This window comes from Dysidea avara, chromosome 10, assembly GCF_963678975.1.
Source record: "Dysidea avara chromosome 10, odDysAvar1.4, whole genome shotgun sequence".
Taxonomy (NCBI): domain Eukaryota; kingdom Metazoa; phylum Porifera; class Demospongiae; order Dictyoceratida; family Dysideidae; genus Dysidea; species Dysidea avara.
In genome coordinates, this window is record NC_089281.1 from 27,175,942 (window position 1) to 27,191,861 (window position 15,920).

At 39.2% G+C, this 15,920-nt stretch overlaps 2 protein-coding genes across 5 annotated transcripts in view; both read left to right on the forward strand.

Moving 5' to 3' along the window:
• On the forward strand, positions 1 to 1,983 carry LOC136269252 (max dimerization protein 3-like). 2 transcript variants are annotated; one of them, XM_066064778.1, is made up of 6 exons: positions 1 to 161; positions 430 to 621; positions 722 to 776; positions 1,104 to 1,136; positions 1,190 to 1,295; positions 1,462 to 1,983. In XM_066064778.1, exons 2-6 carry the CDS (start codon positions 477 to 479, stop codon positions 1,729 to 1,731), a joined length of 609 nt encoding a protein of 202 aa, XP_065920850.1. In that variant the 5' UTR covers positions 1 to 161; positions 430 to 476; the 3' UTR covers positions 1,732 to 1,983. The 2 variants fall into 2 exon arrangements, with proteins under 2 accessions (XP_065920850.1, XP_065920851.1); XM_066064779.1 differs by having other exon boundaries at positions 157 to 298.
• LOC136269245 (dedicator of cytokinesis protein 1-like) overlaps positions 1,981 to 15,920 on the forward strand; it is a 27,187-nt gene continuing 13,247 nt past the window's right edge. For all 3 annotated transcript variants that reach the window (XM_066064769.1, XM_066064770.1, XM_066064771.1), the window contains exons 1-25: positions 1,981 to 2,098; positions 2,158 to 2,262; positions 2,333 to 2,419; positions 2,593 to 2,633; positions 2,728 to 2,783; positions 3,504 to 3,600; positions 3,658 to 3,750; positions 3,844 to 3,899; positions 4,234 to 4,324; positions 4,375 to 4,410; positions 4,757 to 4,920; positions 6,567 to 6,648; positions 7,121 to 7,184; positions 7,241 to 7,300; positions 8,475 to 8,550; positions 9,133 to 9,227; positions 10,963 to 11,088; positions 12,624 to 12,748; positions 12,795 to 12,893; positions 13,166 to 13,333; positions 13,503 to 13,653; positions 14,730 to 14,827; positions 14,881 to 14,967; positions 15,307 to 15,407; positions 15,789 to 15,885. In XM_066064769.1, the coding sequence (XP_065920841.1) occupies positions 2,223 to 2,262; positions 2,333 to 2,419; positions 2,593 to 2,633; positions 2,728 to 2,783; positions 3,504 to 3,600; positions 3,658 to 3,750; positions 3,844 to 3,899; positions 4,234 to 4,324; positions 4,375 to 4,410; positions 4,757 to 4,920; positions 6,567 to 6,648; positions 7,121 to 7,184; positions 7,241 to 7,300; positions 8,475 to 8,550; positions 9,133 to 9,227; positions 10,963 to 11,088; positions 12,624 to 12,748; positions 12,795 to 12,893; positions 13,166 to 13,333; positions 13,503 to 13,653; positions 14,730 to 14,827; positions 14,881 to 14,967; positions 15,307 to 15,407; positions 15,789 to 15,885 (2,190 nt within the window). In that variant the 5' untranslated portion in view covers positions 1,981 to 2,098; positions 2,158 to 2,222. The remainder of the gene's footprint in view (positions 2,099 to 2,157; positions 2,263 to 2,332; positions 2,420 to 2,592; positions 2,634 to 2,727; positions 2,784 to 3,503; positions 3,601 to 3,657; positions 3,751 to 3,843; positions 3,900 to 4,233; positions 4,325 to 4,374; positions 4,411 to 4,756; positions 4,921 to 6,566; positions 6,649 to 7,120; positions 7,185 to 7,240; positions 7,301 to 8,474; positions 8,551 to 9,132; positions 9,228 to 10,962; positions 11,089 to 12,623; positions 12,749 to 12,794; positions 12,894 to 13,165; positions 13,334 to 13,502; positions 13,654 to 14,729; positions 14,828 to 14,880; positions 14,968 to 15,306; positions 15,408 to 15,788; positions 15,886 to 15,920) is intronic.

Genomic DNA, 15,920 nt, shown 5'->3' on the forward strand with positions numbered 1-15,920 from the left:
GTTTACAAGGAAGTGGGCGGACCTTAGGTAGGAGGGTAGCGATTACGTCGAATTAGCGTACCTCAGCACTTTAGTATCACTTATAGTCAAGCGATCTGTGTGGTGCATAAGAATACTACGAAGAGACATTGTGAACACAGGACAGCAAAGATTGACCGACCGTACGTTGACACGTGGTCTAACCCACCACCTAGCCCGCTAAAACATTTTGCCGCTTAGACAAGTTCCCGCCAGAGCAAGTAAACTTATCTTTAGTTTGTGCAAATGCTTTGGAGTATTATTTTAAGTGTTGTTGCTTGTAAGTTGAGTTTTCCATATAAATGCATTCGTCATATTGTTTACAGCCACGTGGTTAGAGTCTCGTGCCTTCCGAATTTAGCGATAGTTGCGAATTGTTGGTGTTGTTATGTGGATCGTATCTCTACCCAGATTGAACACAAGAAGGAGATAGCGCTCTGAAGAGGGTATTGCTGAAGATGGAGACAGATGGTTTAGTGGCGCAAGTTGTTTCTCAAGCGACCGAAGAACCTGACATGATTGCTGTTGACAATACCCATGAAGCGATGAGCACTAGTGTAGAGGCACTACTTAAAGCGGCACAGTTTCTCGAAGAAAACTCTTGTAAGTTGTTTGGTGTAATTTATTATGTGTCTGTGCCACCATGTCGTGAACACGCTATTTCTCTTAGGATAAAGTGTTATTATCTCGTAATTTCTTACAGTCAGAGACAGAACCCCGAGAAGACGTAACCGTTACAAGAGACCAGCTAACTACAGGTAATAAGCTTGGGGGGCAGATATCAAGTGTTGTATACACGTATTTATGTCACCTTGTACTAACATCAGCTGTTAAAATTGTTACATGGAAACTGTACTGTGTATGGCTTCATACTAATAGGACACTATTGTCTATTCAGTGAAGCATTAATTATTCTCATAAAATGTTTCTGACATAAAAACAAAGTCCTGCTTCACTCGTTGGGCAGACTTTTTCTTGCCTGCTGCTTAAGTAAACTTTTTGGTCTGATGGTCTACATAATTTTGGTTGATGTGCGGTTTGTGTGTGTGTCCCATTAAATTCCCCTTTTTGTTTTCTTACCATAGTCGCTTAACCCACAACTTGCTGGAGAAACACAGGTGAGGAAATGCTGTGCGGTTAGAATATTGCATCATCAGATATTTGTTCCCAGGAGAGCCCAGTTACGGGACTGCCTGGAGATTCTCCGGTCACAGGTACCATTCACTGACAAGCTAACAACACTCTCATTGCTGCAGAGTGCTAGAAAATACATTGAAGTAAGTGATGCATGTGTGTGCAATAATACTTTTATCAACCACCTCCATCCTCTGGGCGGAGACCCATTAACTAGTAATGACTTGGGCGACCCTTAACAGATGCTGCGTGACTGGGCTTGAATTTACTTGTAACAAGGAAGTTTACATAACTCTGTATTACCCGTAGATTCTCCGTACCCAAGAACATGAACAAGTTACTAAAAAAACTGAATTAAGGCTGCAAAATGAACGCTTGGCTAAACAGCTAATGGAACTTGGTGCTCAACCAATGTTGATTCAACCTCAAGCTAAAAAACATCGTGAAGAAGAAGTGATTGTTGATGTTGATGAGTCAGATTCAGAGAGTGCTTCTGGCACAAGCGATGGCGGCACTTCACACACAACTACTAAAACAGTCAGTGCTGACAAACCTTCCGCGGCAGCTGCAGCCAACTGAATCACCAAGTGTGTCAAAGATCAACCAGAGTAACAGAGTTGCCTTTATACTGTTTTAGAGTTTTAACAGCAACTGTACATAGATTATACTGGACTATTGATACACCACATACAATGCCAAATATTTCTACTGGATTGTTCACTGTGTGGCTTGACTGTGTGTGTTTGCGTGTGTCTGTGTTTTAAATGTTTGTAGATTAATAACACATATGAGGTGTTTTAAAACAATAATTTCTTTTTAAAAATGTCACAAGTCGTTTGCGGTTTGTTTATACGGAGGAAGTGTCTGGATAGTATACGGCGTTGGAGTTGTCTTGAAAATGGCGAGATCAAGGGCGCTAGTCGTCCGTAGCGTTTAGCTCGTGTGAGTAAGTGAGGTGTTACTGTATAGACTAGTCAATAGCTACTGCGATAAACTTTGAATTAGAGGAGACGACGGTGTGATTATCGACACGGAATCGTTGACTCGCTCGTGTTGTCCGCCCATGCAACATGACTTGGCAGCCTACAGTTAACGCAAAACTCGGAGTGGGTATGTTACTTTGTAACTAAAATCCAGAGAACACTACCAGGCACCTACAAATGCGTTTTCCTTCCCTTAGTCGTGCACACCTACGATGGGCCAAAGTCATACCCTTTTGTTTCTCTCAACTTTGGAGACACTGTTCAAATCCTGGAGGAATGCGGAGGTTAGTTATGTTGAAGAATTAACTGCTTTTTGTTCACACAACACTACACAGTATGGCAACATTCTGATTATCTGTGTAGTGAATTTTTATATTCAACCAAAGACAGACTGTATTAATTTAACACACTGGAATGGAAATTTGTTCTAATATTGTATACTTGCTTCACCCACCAGGCTGGTACAGAGGTTATCCTTTGAAACGAAAGAATAAGACGGTACGCATATTTTATTTTTGTAAAAATGATCTGTGTATGTGGGCATGATTTGTGTTTCTTATTGCACAATTCAATGTATCGTATTGTTACACAGGGGATCTTCCCTGCATCGCATGTACACCTGAAGGAGTGCACAGTGACTAACCCAGGGTGAGTGTCACGTGTGTCTGTATGCGTGATTTAATTTTTATGGCGTTCGAGTACACTGTCATTCAAAACGTATATACCTGCATGGTGTATGTATGTGTACTCGTGTGTGTATGCTATTTTAATGAAGGGTAGGTATAAATGTGTATGACATGGCCTATGTAGATCAGATTTATTTGTGTTCAATAAAGAAGCACGTCCCACTAGATCAAGTAGATTTGTCAGTTAGGCTTCTGTTGACCAAGCTGTTCTGTTTCAGCAGGCTTGCTCACTTTGTGACAAGTCAAGTAGTTTACATGAAGTTAACTTATAACAATAGATTATGTTTATTATGTATTGCAGCTCTGTGATAGGTCTATATGCATGACTGTGCTGCTAGACAGTATTGAAACTGGTCAACTGATCTACTTTGTCATTATCTTGATTTACTTGTTGATGTTTAAGCTTGGAAACTAGGAAAAGCTTTGCCTTGGTGGCGCAGTGGCCACTAAGGAAATAGCATGCAGTATCTAGGTTTAGTATGTTTGTCAGTAAGCCACTTTCTGTCATAGAGCAAATAATGAAATAGGTCACCTTCCCTATTTTTAAGTGTCAGTAGTTATGTACATGGTGACCTTCCTAATGTAGTCACCTGTTTAGTAAGGTCAGCCAAGGGTGTAGACCAGGGTTCAAAATATAGGTTATAACACGGAGTGTAAGACTTACCAAATGTTTTGCTGTTAGTCCCTCAGAGAAAGTTGTGCCAAAAGAAGACCCAATTATTAAAGAGATGACTGATGTGCTCAGAATGTGGGGAGAGATATGGAAGAAGGTGTATGTGGTATGTGGGTGTGGCCATGCAGAAAAGGGGTGGGGCATTAGCTGCTGTTGCTCATAGGAGGGAAGCATCCAACAGTATCAAGACCTCACCAAACTAATGAGAGACATCTTGGACTGGCGGAGACAAATTTTATCACAGACGCTACCCAGAGTGAGTATCATCTACATATTTAGTTTTAAATGCTAAGTGAATATTTAGTGTGCATCTTGAGTACTGTCACAGTATGTGTTTTTGTACCTCTAGGATGAATTAAAGGAGCTCAAGTTACGAGTTGCTAACAAGATAGACTTTGGTAACAAGTATGTACCATTCAAATATAATAGCACCATTGTCTAGTACTAGTTTTCTCTATTGGATACACCTGTAGTTCAATAATAATCAAAGTTTGCCCTAGCCAATTGACTACACAGTTTGCCACCATTTTAGATCTTCAATTCAACTTGTTGTTTTGTGGGACCTATGTTTTGGACCTACTTGACATGGTTACTATGACAAGGTGGTCTTATTTATCAAATCATAAAGTTCACCTTGGTGTACTAACTAAAGATTAGTGTAAGGTTTATATGTAGACCTTGCTTTAAAAGGCCCTTGTACAGTAGACCAGTTGATAATGCTTGATTATGTTATTGCCAGGTTAATGGGGTTGGATGTTATACCTCGTGATGAGGCAACCGGAGAAGTGTTAGACCCTCGGAGTACCAGCGTCATTCACCTGTATCGTGTGGTGAGTGTTACCATATGTGTAATGTGTGATGGTGGATGTTGTGATGGTAGATAAGGAAGCAGTCTAGTCTTGGCATTGTGGAAAGTGTAAGTGTATTGTCACTGTTGTGTTTGTGTGTGTGTGTGTGTCTGTGTGTCTGTGTGTGTGTGTGTGTGTGTGTGTGTGTGTGTGTGTGTGTGTTTGTGTGTGTATTATGTAATATAGGCTTTAGTCAGTTCATTTGTCTGATGATTAAAGGTTGAACGCTTGATCTTTAGTAGTTGTTATTATGCATGTTTCAGTTTTACAGGGTACTTTACTGTCAGTGTATATAAGAAGTCTGTGTGCTTGTGTGTGTAGTAAGTGTGATGTACAAAATACATAGAGCATCGTGAAAATCAAAACCGACAATTGATCCCAATTGTTTTACAATCCTTGTGTTATCCCTGGTAGTCTGGAACAATCAACACCACTCGTACATCGACAATCTTCAGCTCGTTTAAGGAGCCCACACAGTTTCACCTCTTCATGAAGTTGGAGGCACTTGTGCTTGCAGTGAGACAAGAGACAGAGCTGCTCTTCTCCATTTATGATGCCAAGAAGGGCGAAGTCGTGAGGCAAGCAATGAGCACTGCAATACACTACATGCACAGATACACTAAACCTAGTAGCAATGTAAATTGCTATCCTAAATCCATATATTATTTCTCATTGCTACATCCTTAACTTATGTTGTATTGTGAGCACAAGCGTAGTATATTTTTGATATAAATGTTTTTGTGACTTAACTATTCACCATTTTTTTACATTTTACTGTTTTGTAAATAAATGGATGGCAGTGGGTTTAACATTTTGTTTGTGATCTGTGTGCAGTATTTGTGTGGTGTTTAGGTGTGTTTGTAACTTTGTAAATTGTGTAGCAAGGAGACTTAAATATGTGTGTATTTAATGTTCTTAAATAGAACTGGTCCAAAGAACATTAATCCACAGATATCCAATAGGTTTTTTTAATGTTCACAATAGCACTGAATGAGGTGACCTATAGCTGTGTGGCATAAACAACTTTCAATGCCAGTCTTGCTATTGACTGGGTTTATTGTTTAGTCAATAACATACTTCAGTTGTCTACGTTTTGTGTTTATTTATTTATTTATTTTTTCTGTTGAAGAGTTAGATTAAAATTATTTATGAATAGACTGCCAAATTGAAATACCAGGATTCTTGTTTGTAGCTAAACAAAATGTAAGCCTTAATGCTCTGCTAAGTGTGAGGAAAGTGTATTAAAACTCTTGCTGATAAAGTGTTGTAACAAGTGATCTTGAGTGTGTAGTATAAACATGTATCATTGCTGGTGCTGCCTTATAAGAAGAAGATAAAGTGACAGTAAATATTGACACAAGCCGTGAGTGTTTATCTCGTGAGTGTTTATCTGACAATTTGTTTGGCAGCTATAAACACTGCTAGCTTCTCTCTACCCACCTTATTGCAACCTTAAAATGTGTTAAGGAAATATTTAATGGAAAACTTAAATTGGGAGTGAAAAGTCAAATAGGGATTTATAGTTAATATTGCCAACCACAGTCCTGTCTTTGTGATCCCTATCCTCCATTTTAAAATTTTATCTAGGCTACTACTATGTTGTGTAACAGTATAAGTTTCTGCTGTACCCTGCTTAAGAGATCGGCAAATCGCAAGAGCCTAAACAGAGATTTAAGAATTATGTTCTCGCAACTGTAGGCTACTGCCTGGCCTGTCTGTTTTGAACACCTTGGGATTGTCCTTATTAGTAATACATACAGGGGGTGTGTATGTTCTGATTTCAGGAGGCAAGCACATTAAAACAAATGGGACCACAGACAAGTGTCCTGATTACGAAGGTGTCCTTAGAGAGTGTTCTGCACCAATGTGTTGGCTTATCAAGGTGTCTTGTTCCACTGTGCATGAAACTGTCTTCGTGTTTCATTGTGTAATATATAAATTGTTACTGCCTTATCCTTTGATATTTTGTTACATTGTCAACAAATGCACACACGTGAACATGTTTAGGACATATTAGGAATGAGTGGTTTGTGTATGGTACCCTTATTTGTACAATGTTCTACATAAGAAAATATCACTTGGTGTATTGTGTTACTAATTGTAGGGCTTTATAATCTGTGTGTGTGTGTGGTGGTGGTGGGGGGTATTTATTACACTGTACCACTGTGGTTTATTGCACTTTAAATTGTTCAATAATGTGTATGTGTTGATTGCCGTACTATAGTGAGAAGTACATTGTGGCTCTGCAGCAGATGGGCCTACCCAAGGAGAATGAGAAGATTAATCAAACTTTTGTGACCTTCACAGTACGTGTGGTGTGTGTGTGTGTGTGGTGTGTGCATGAGGTAGCATACCCAAGTGAGTAGAGCATCAGCTTGATAATCAAAGGTTTGAGTTCCAGGTTCGATGCCCGGTTTGGTGTTGTTGTTTTCCTTGAACAAGAAACTTTACTCGCGTTGCTCCAGTCTATCCAGCTGCATAATGGGGGCCTGGTGGCCTGGTGTCAACTAGGGAAGCAGCCCACCCAGTTATAACATCAATGGGTACCTGGACAAGCAAGTTCTTGTCTCACTTAGTGGTGTTGGGGTGGTTGTGGAATTTTGGGTTCTCCGTGAGATCTGGACAATCCTCCTGTGAGTTACTAGCCCTGGATTTGCCTGCACAAGGCTCAAGCACCTGAGTGGTGCACAAGCATTTGCTGGGTGGCAATAACTTGCTGCCATAGGCTTTGCTTTGTGTATAGTGTGCACATGTTCATTCTGTCCTCTCTCCTGTTAGGATTTTGATAATCAAGACTTACACAACAAGGAGTTGTATCTTTTCTGTGAAGTGATCAGAATATGTGAGCTGCAATTATTCCAAATACAAGCACATTTTAATGCAAGGTTCACTTTTCAGCGTCATATTTTGAGGGCAAGAAGGTTGCCACTCCTGTCAGAATTCCTCTTGGAATAGCAGGTGAGCATGTAACACCACCCAATTGTAATATGTGAAGCCTGATATGTACTTGAGCGTACATTTTCCTTTATTATTCAATTTCAGTACAAATCTGGATGTGCATCATGTATGGGATTTCATTATACTAATACATTTTGGCGGTCTCTGTGGATAGTTCACTACCAACATTGTAATTAGATGACAGTCTATTGCAAGTTTTTTTAAAGGTGGCAGATACAGCAGAAATTTGTTAATTACTTCCTCACCAACCCAGCATGTGTGCGTACTTCTTTTTTTTTTGGTGTCCCAGATTAAAGCATTTAGTTAGAGTAGAGTGAATTCAAATTTTAACTGTTGCCATGTAAACTCACTGTGTCTTGAAGATTACTAGAACAGTGTATTATTAAGCCAGTAAGTTGGTCACTTTTTACTGTGCAGTATCGTAGTCAGAAGCAAAAAAGAAAAGAAAATTTTGATGCAGTTTAACCCTTAAAACTGCGTAATCCAGAAAGCTGGATTTAAACTTAATAAATATACGCATGCCTTGCACAAAGTGCTTTAACTTTCAAAGCATCTGTGTTATGGCTATGCAATTTACATTATTCTACTCATAATGTAAACAAGGATTAAGATGATACCTAGGGTTTTACCCTAACGCTAAACGGTGAGGACAAAACTAGTTGTGTAAGTAACTTTTCGGTAAGGAAACACACAAACCCTGTACATACCTTTATAAAATGATCCATAACTCAATGGTGGTTGCTCCTATCACCTTGCAGCAAGTTCAAGTCGAATGGCTGTTAACTTTCCATCAGGCCATATAAGACTCATGTGAGTAAACCCACAATCAAAACCAAACACATGGCTAGAATTTTGAAACAGAGACGCGACTTGCTATTGTTCATCACTTCATAACAAGTAAGCCGCTGTAGTTACAGTGTTCATTTAACCTTCTCCTAGTATTGCAGTGAACAGACTTCAAATCAATGTGTAGTTGTAGGCTATAAGAATTAAGTTACCCCACCTAGTGTCGCCATGCATGCCCACAATTTTCACTTACTGTAGATAGGAGGACACGTGTACATTATAAATGTATATATGCACTTTTAAGTTGGCCAGTGACCTTCCTGATTAGAGCAAGTCTCACTGTAAAAAATGATGTGTTTTGTCACCATGTTGTGTGTTCCCTTCCTAGTCCACCCCATACATGAACACTTGTCTGGGAAATTTAATGAAGTGGAAGAGAAACAAGTCCAAATGGAAATTGTACTGTGAGTTGTTGTGTTGTTGTGTTGTTGTGTTGTTGTGTTGTTGTGTTGCCGGTAACAACTGTATTGAGGGGCCATTGATCAACTGTCTATGGGTCCGTATATAGTAGTTAGTGTGCACATATTTAGGCCCTTGAATTATGATGCGAGTGTGAATAGTTTCACAGCACCATAATAGCAGTGCTGGACTTACTACGTATCTGGTAATGTGATATCGTTCATGCAATCCAGCTCAGATTATCAAGGTATTGAAATGTTAGTGATGGGATAACTGAATAGCTAAACAAAACAGTTTTTGATGTCAAAATGAGTTTTGTCTGTGTCGAATTTTGCAAGCGTGTAGTTTTGGGATTTTGAAAACGTTTGTAATTAGTGGTATAATTTTGTCACACCCGTAAATGGTTATCAATTTTAAGACAACAGAGCAGTGTGTAAAGAATTGTGCCTTGTGTATATACCAAATGTACTTCCTGTACCTCCACAGCCCAACTACATAATAAACCTTGATACTTGCTAAATACATGTAAATAATATTGGTTGATAATGTGAAGTACTGCTGTGATGTTCACATGTTATCATTTCCAGTTCCACAGCATACAACTGTTCGGATTATGCCAAGTTACCAGAGTACGCCGTCCAAGGCTTGAAGAGTAATTACACTGTTGCTGATAAAGGCACTGGTAAGCCTTCATGACTGTACACAATAAGTTATCCCTAGGGGATGCATCAGAATGGATCAATACTCTAATATTCTAGTAAAGTTTTTTTCTTACCTACTGTGGAACCTTTTTATAATGGAGTAGCTAATTTGATGAAATTTTACTGCTATAAGGGAGGGTGTCCTTTTTTCAGAGGTACAATTGTATTGGTAGAGAGCTCAGAAAGTGTCCTTTATAGAGAGGTTAAATGTACAGTAAGTGGCTTTTACTCAGAAATTTTGTAGGATGGAAATTATGAGTTTTGTGTAACATTTTTGCAAAACGTGTTCAAGGATGCATGAACGGATTCTTTCATTCCTTTAGGAACACAAACAGATATAGTCAATTCAATTATGGGGTCGTGCTCCATGGCCACTGTTCTGATTTGTTTTCAAACCGTATAAGGCACTTCTATGATAGTTACTCTATCTGTACAAGTACACAAAAAATTTGGAATTTCAACTAGAGTAGAGACCATAGCACATCAATAATGAGTACTGAAACAAGCTGGAGTAGTGCACGATATTAAATCACAGTAAAACAATAAGAAGTGTTATATCCCTACTGTGCTCAAGATGCCATAATGGAAAGCACAGTAGGGATATAGCACTTCTTTTTGTTTCACTGTGATTTAATATCATGCACTACTCCAACTTATTTCAGTACTTTTTATCAATGTGCTATGGTCCCTACTCTAGTTGAAAATTCCAAAAAATTTTGTGTACTTGTTTGTAAACTTTTTTGTAAATAATTATTATGACTTGGGAACCCACGCATACCGCATCTGAAATGGCGCCGCGTGCCCCAGCTATATCAATTATTGTCTGAAAAGTGAAGTATCCTTTACAGTTCGTTGTCAGCTATGTTCAACCCGTTACGCAGCATTTCAAATCAAGAACTGTTCAAAAAGCACCTCTGCAATCCACACATACCGGAAGAAAGAAATGATGCCACACATCCCAGTTAATCAATTATCATGAAGCATGCATTATGCTTCGTTGTCGGCTATGTTCAACCTGTTACACAGCAGTATGAATCAAGAACTGTTCGAAAAGCACCTCTATAATTAAAATAGCCACTATGAAAATACGGACGATTCCCATTCTGAAGGGAAGCCATCACGTGCTATCACCAAATCGACACAGCAAAGATGAATGGGACATAAAGGAGGACACTGGTAAGTCCATGAATGATGCACTGTACGTACTGCGGTATGCCAAAAGGCACCTCTCGGGCCAAAGCGACATCATACAGTGAAAAAATCAAGCCTGCAGCCTTAGCCGTTATCAAGTTATGTTTGTCTGAAGGCATCAGTGAATCAGTCAGTCAGTCAGTCAGTAGAAAAATCCGTTAAATAATATTTTTTAAATTCCGTAGCAACTTTCTGAAAACGTTTCGGGCCGATCTAAAAGCTTGTTTGGGCTTAGTTTTACCTAACCAATACTGCCTCATCATCGTCAGGGGAAAGTGAGGCTAGTTTTTGTCTGATTTTATTTTGTGGGCCACGCTTACTCCTTTGTGGTCTCTACTATACAGTACTGTATGATAGTGATTCTTATTCCTTACAGAAGTTTACCACATCACCTAAAATTTCTCTATCTGCAATTTTTTTACCCTTTTTTTCTCAAAAAGTTTACTTCCTCATAATTTTTATAGTAAGTGGCAGTCTACTGTATGCATACTCTAGACTGTAGTGATACTAGTTATGTGTTCATAGGAGTGTTTGTGGCATTGAGGATGTTATACGGATCATTGAACAAGGTGAAGGAGGAGAACCCTTTGCTGTTCAAGAAGTTTACTTGTGTCTGCCGGAAAATGAAGTTCCCTGAAGTGATTAGGCCAGGTGAGTGATGCTGGTGATTCAGTAAAGCTGAGTTAGTTGTAGGCCATGATCCCTATGACATACAACCATGGCCTGGGTATATATGCTTGTTTATTAGCTAAGAATGTAATGTGTTGTGTTGTGTCTCCAGAAGCTTGTATGTAAGTACTCCAGGGTGCACATGGCATGCCATTATATGATGCACATGCATTTTCATTTGTTATGTCAATGTTGAACTAGTTCAACATTTCTTTTGAGGGATAATCTTGAGTGATCAATTGGAGTTGTTACTTCATGAAACTAGCGTGCTGGTAGGGTCAGTGAGCCTGACCTTGCCTACCAATCACTGCTGACTAGTATCCACTACAGCATCAGCTGCTGTACCGTACCTGTGAAATTGCCGATTGTTAACTGTGAAACACAAGAAAACCTGTAAATTGTTAAAACATGTATATATAGACATGAATCCAGGCACCCAGACCACTCAACAACATGCAGTCTACCGTATAGTAAAAAAACTTTAGTGGTAAAAAAGTTTGGCGAAACCAACTATTGCAAAATTGCCGGGGGGGGGGGAAACTTTGGTGAATGGGGCTTCAAGTGAATTTTTTTTTAGCTGCGACATACTGTACCGCACGACATCGCTACACGCAAGTACAAGTGATTACACAACTTGCCAATTAAGGGGCGTGGTAGCCATTTTGATTGCGAGTCTTTATCCTTCGCATTGAGAGATGTCAACTCACAATGGAAAAGGCTGTCACACCCCTTAATTAGCAAATCTTTTAATCGCTTGCACTGTTGCATAGCGACGTTGCATTGGAGTGGTAGCTACCGTACAAGTGTAAGCATTGCTCGCTGGTTCTTGTAATGTAGAGAACAATGTTTGGATTTTCGTGAACTCTTGTGGGACAATGAACCTCACGACATGCATGAATTAGATCCAGGGACACTACAATGTGGTACACTAATAAAATGTATATGCAATATGTATGTACGTATGCTAAATTGTTCTGGACAGATTAGTAGCTTGCAAGTCACATATTTAAGCGGTTACTGTACTACTGTACACATTCCTGTATACTGCAACATTGCTATTGTTCCTGAAATGTGTTGTCAGTTCTTGTTGGTGCTTCTACAGCTGTGCCACATCGTTCTGTGTAGTAAGCTTGCTTAAAGTGGGTGTACTATAGAGATTTTTGTCTGAGCAGTGCATTTATCCTAACTGCTGATATTATTTTATTGCACCAGCCACTTAACTTCATACCAACACAATCATTTATATACAGATGAGCACTCAGCTGATAGCCAGCTGATGGGCACACATGCTAGTAATAATTGTTACAAACTATGTGACAGGATGCCAGTCTAGTCCAGACATGAGAGTATCGTTGTTGGAATTTAAATATGTTTAAAAGTGTGCATAATGGCAATAAAATTGTTAATTGTTCCCATGCAATGTAACAGCTGTTCTTTCTGCTATTAAATTATGCTTTCTAGTGGTGTAACTTGTACAAATTGATGATTTATATTTTATCTTTTTCCCTGCCCTGCAGGCGACAAAAGACATGACATTTATTTACAACTTGTTGGCGGCTATTTCTACAAGGGAACTAAGAAATCGGACAAAAACGTTGAGATCACTTTTAACATTGTGGATGCCGAAGGAAAACCCATACCAGTGTGTTGTGCAGCAATTAGAGAAATATTTAACCATCCGTTTTTAGGACTGTATATCAGCAGGTGAAGGCGAAGGTCGCTGCTCATCATACAAGTCACTGGTGTTCTATCACACGGCAACCTGCCAATTTAATGAGTACATCAAGGTAGAAAATAAATGAATTGTGTAGTGCTAACACTGGTGTGTATTTCTTGTAATAAATCCACCAGCATTACATACCACTGCATTGTACCAAGTGAAACTTGTTTACTAAATGTACTTATTAAAAACTTTGTCATCTTTCTAATAATTTTTACCACCAAATTTTAATACCACCCATTGTTTTCCCACCTCCTGGCCACCAAATTGAATCCCTACCTTTTGTAGTTCCACATTTTTAATGCCAGTATATTTATGCTCTGGTGTCTGATTCTGTAGATCTCCATTCCAAAGGAGATGATGCCTCATGCTCATGCTAATTTTGTGTTTGCCCACCACTCGGCTGGTAAGGCTCGGAGGGATCAGTTTGGGTGTGCTCATCTCCGACTGATGAACGAGGACCATACTGCAATTAACGATGGATCACATGACATGGTGCTCTATAATGTGAGTAGTTTGTGAAGCAGTCAATGGAATGTAGCAGCGGCTAGTATGCATACAGTACACACATACACGCACGTAAGCATGCACATGCGCACGTGTGTGCACACACACAGAAATGCACATACATATGTACACACATCAGATCACATACAGTCCGTTTCTATTGTTACAGTACAAAGAACTAGGCTCAAATATGAAGTATCTTCAGTTGCCATGTGAAATGGGAGAAAAGGGAGAACCAGAGTTGGACCAACACTTAAGAAACTTCAGGGACAACTTCTCCATCAAGACAACAGTCTGCTCCACCCAGCTAACACAAGATGGTAAGTTGCAAATGTTAAGCAACAGCAAAATATGAAGGGGGAAAGGTGCTTCAAATTTTTTAGCAGTTAGCCAAATTGATCTTTAGTGGATGGAAAGGTTTTTGGTTTCCCTTGCCACAATAGAACCATTAGAGCTGGTTTTTACTGAGAATATTTTCAACAGGTCTTTATTGTGATATGTACTGAAGTTAGATTTGTTAGCAATTCCATGAGAGATTAATAACCTAGAAACAAATAAACTGTGATGAAGTCTTTTCTTCAACAAGGGCCCAAAACATTTTCCTTTGTATAAAAGTGTATAGTGTGATCAGATGCGGTATTGTATGTACAGTGGTTTTGGAGGGACAGGAATTATTGGACACACATGTAATGCAGTACAAATATACAGCACCTGTAAAATATGTGAAAACAAACCATTCAACCATCAACTATGGTTAACCCTGTGAGCTTGATTACTTCAGCCAGACTTACTATCCTTTTCCTTCTTTGTGTCCCGTTTCTTTCTCCACTACAAGCTTTATTCGTTACGTTTTATTTGTATGATCCAAATTTTAGATTCCTATAAAAAATTTCCTTGTATTTGAACATTTACTTTTTTGCAACCATCATTTATGACAGGTAAACTCACGCAAAACCACACCAGATTTATCATGTATGTATAAGTGACCTCCCTGATTTGTGAGTATCACATCAATGGTTTCTTGTGTTGACTATAACAGGAATTATTTCATAATGAGGCTGGATTGACTGCAGTGATGCTTTTCATAGCGTTCTTCGTAATGTGCTGGGCATAGTTGAAAACAGAGCCACTTCACAGTAATCAATAGTCGGGGTGTGTGCATTCACACTTTTAGATGCAGAATTAATTTTAACCACTGTATACATATTAGTGGACATTACTTCACAAGCTATATGACTGAAGTAGTTTGATGTCCACTAGTATAGTGCTGCACATGTAGCAACCTCCCTTGTTTCATTACGTTTTATTTTTATAAGTACTTGTTTGTTATTGGTGTACAGCAGTTGAGGTCCTGAAATATCATGTCCTTGTATAAACAGTGTTTATGATGTTTCAGTTAACCTATTGAAGTTATTACATTGGAAAGAGAACAAGAGAAATCTTCTTGACATCTTATCACGAGTAAAGGACATTAATGGAGATGAGATCACCAAGGTGATGTATTGTAGCACATGCAATTTCTGTGAAGGTTTGATTGTGGGTTGTAGTTCTTGCAAGATACATTTGATGCATTGTTTGCTATCCTGGAGTCACGTGAGGCTGATGATTTTGGACATGTGGTGTTTGAAGTTTTGGTAAGTGTGTTGTGTGCGTGCGTGCGTGCTTGCACATGTGTGTGTATGCACGTGGTGATACCTAGTTGCTGCATGAAACTTTACTCGCATTGCTCCAGTCTACCCAGCCATAAATGGGGACCTGGTGTTAAATATGTAAGTGTGCTTGTATTTATGCCTCTGGCAGTGAAGAACAGCTTTTGCTGACTGTCTAGAGTTTCAATCATAAATCGCTAGCATAGTAGCTGAAAGTTTTGCTATTTGTTTTGTGTCGTGTGTAGTATTGTGTGTGTGTGTATGTGTGTGCAAGAACAATTGCTAATTGTCTTCCAGTTAATCACAATATTCCTCTTATTCTAGTCCTACAGTATAGCCCTACTATCAGAGAGGAAGTATACTCACTTCAGAGCAGTGTTGGACACATACAGTTCAGACATGTTTAAGGCTGCTACTGTCCATGAGTAAGCGTATGATGTATCAAGGGGAATACCCCCACCTGTTTATATGCATTCAAATAGACAGACAAACATGTGTAGTTGTATGACTTTCTGTTTCCTGTTATGGTTTGCAATGAGCCTTTGTCGTCCATGTGTGTGAGGGTATCATGTGATTGGACTGTGTTGCTGGCTGAGAAGTGTCTGTCTAAGATTTGATTCCTGAGCTGTGTCAGCATCATCTGCTAGTAACTTCCTAAAGCTTCCCAAATCATTGAGGCAGAGTTCCCTCCTGGTAAACTCACTTTCGTCCCAGTATATTTTCATAGGGTTAATGGTTTTTTATTTATGTAGTATTTAGGAAATATTGCTATGCAGTAATCAATGAAATACCAATTACACCCGCAGCAAACTGATGGACAAGTTACGTTATGTATTTCAACAAGTCATGGTTACTGATGGCACCCGACAACTCGCTGACGCCTCCATTGGCAAAACCTTCAGGGTATGTTGTCATGGTGACCTCCATTTTGATCATTG

Excerpts from the sequence above, each read along its gene's own strand:
- LOC136269252 (XM_066064778.1), top strand. The coding sequence starts at position 477 with ATGGAGACAGATGGTTTAGTGGCGCAAGTTGTTTCTCAAGCGACCGAA. Across the intron at positions 622-721 it reads GTTTCTCGAAGAAAACTCTT|TCAGAGACAGAACCCCGAGA; the intron begins GTAAGTTGTTTG and ends AATTTCTTACAG. Across the intron at positions 1,137-1,189 it reads AACTTGCTGGAGAAACACAG|GAGAGCCCAGTTACGGGACT; the intron begins GTGAGGAAATGC and ends ATTTGTTCCCAG.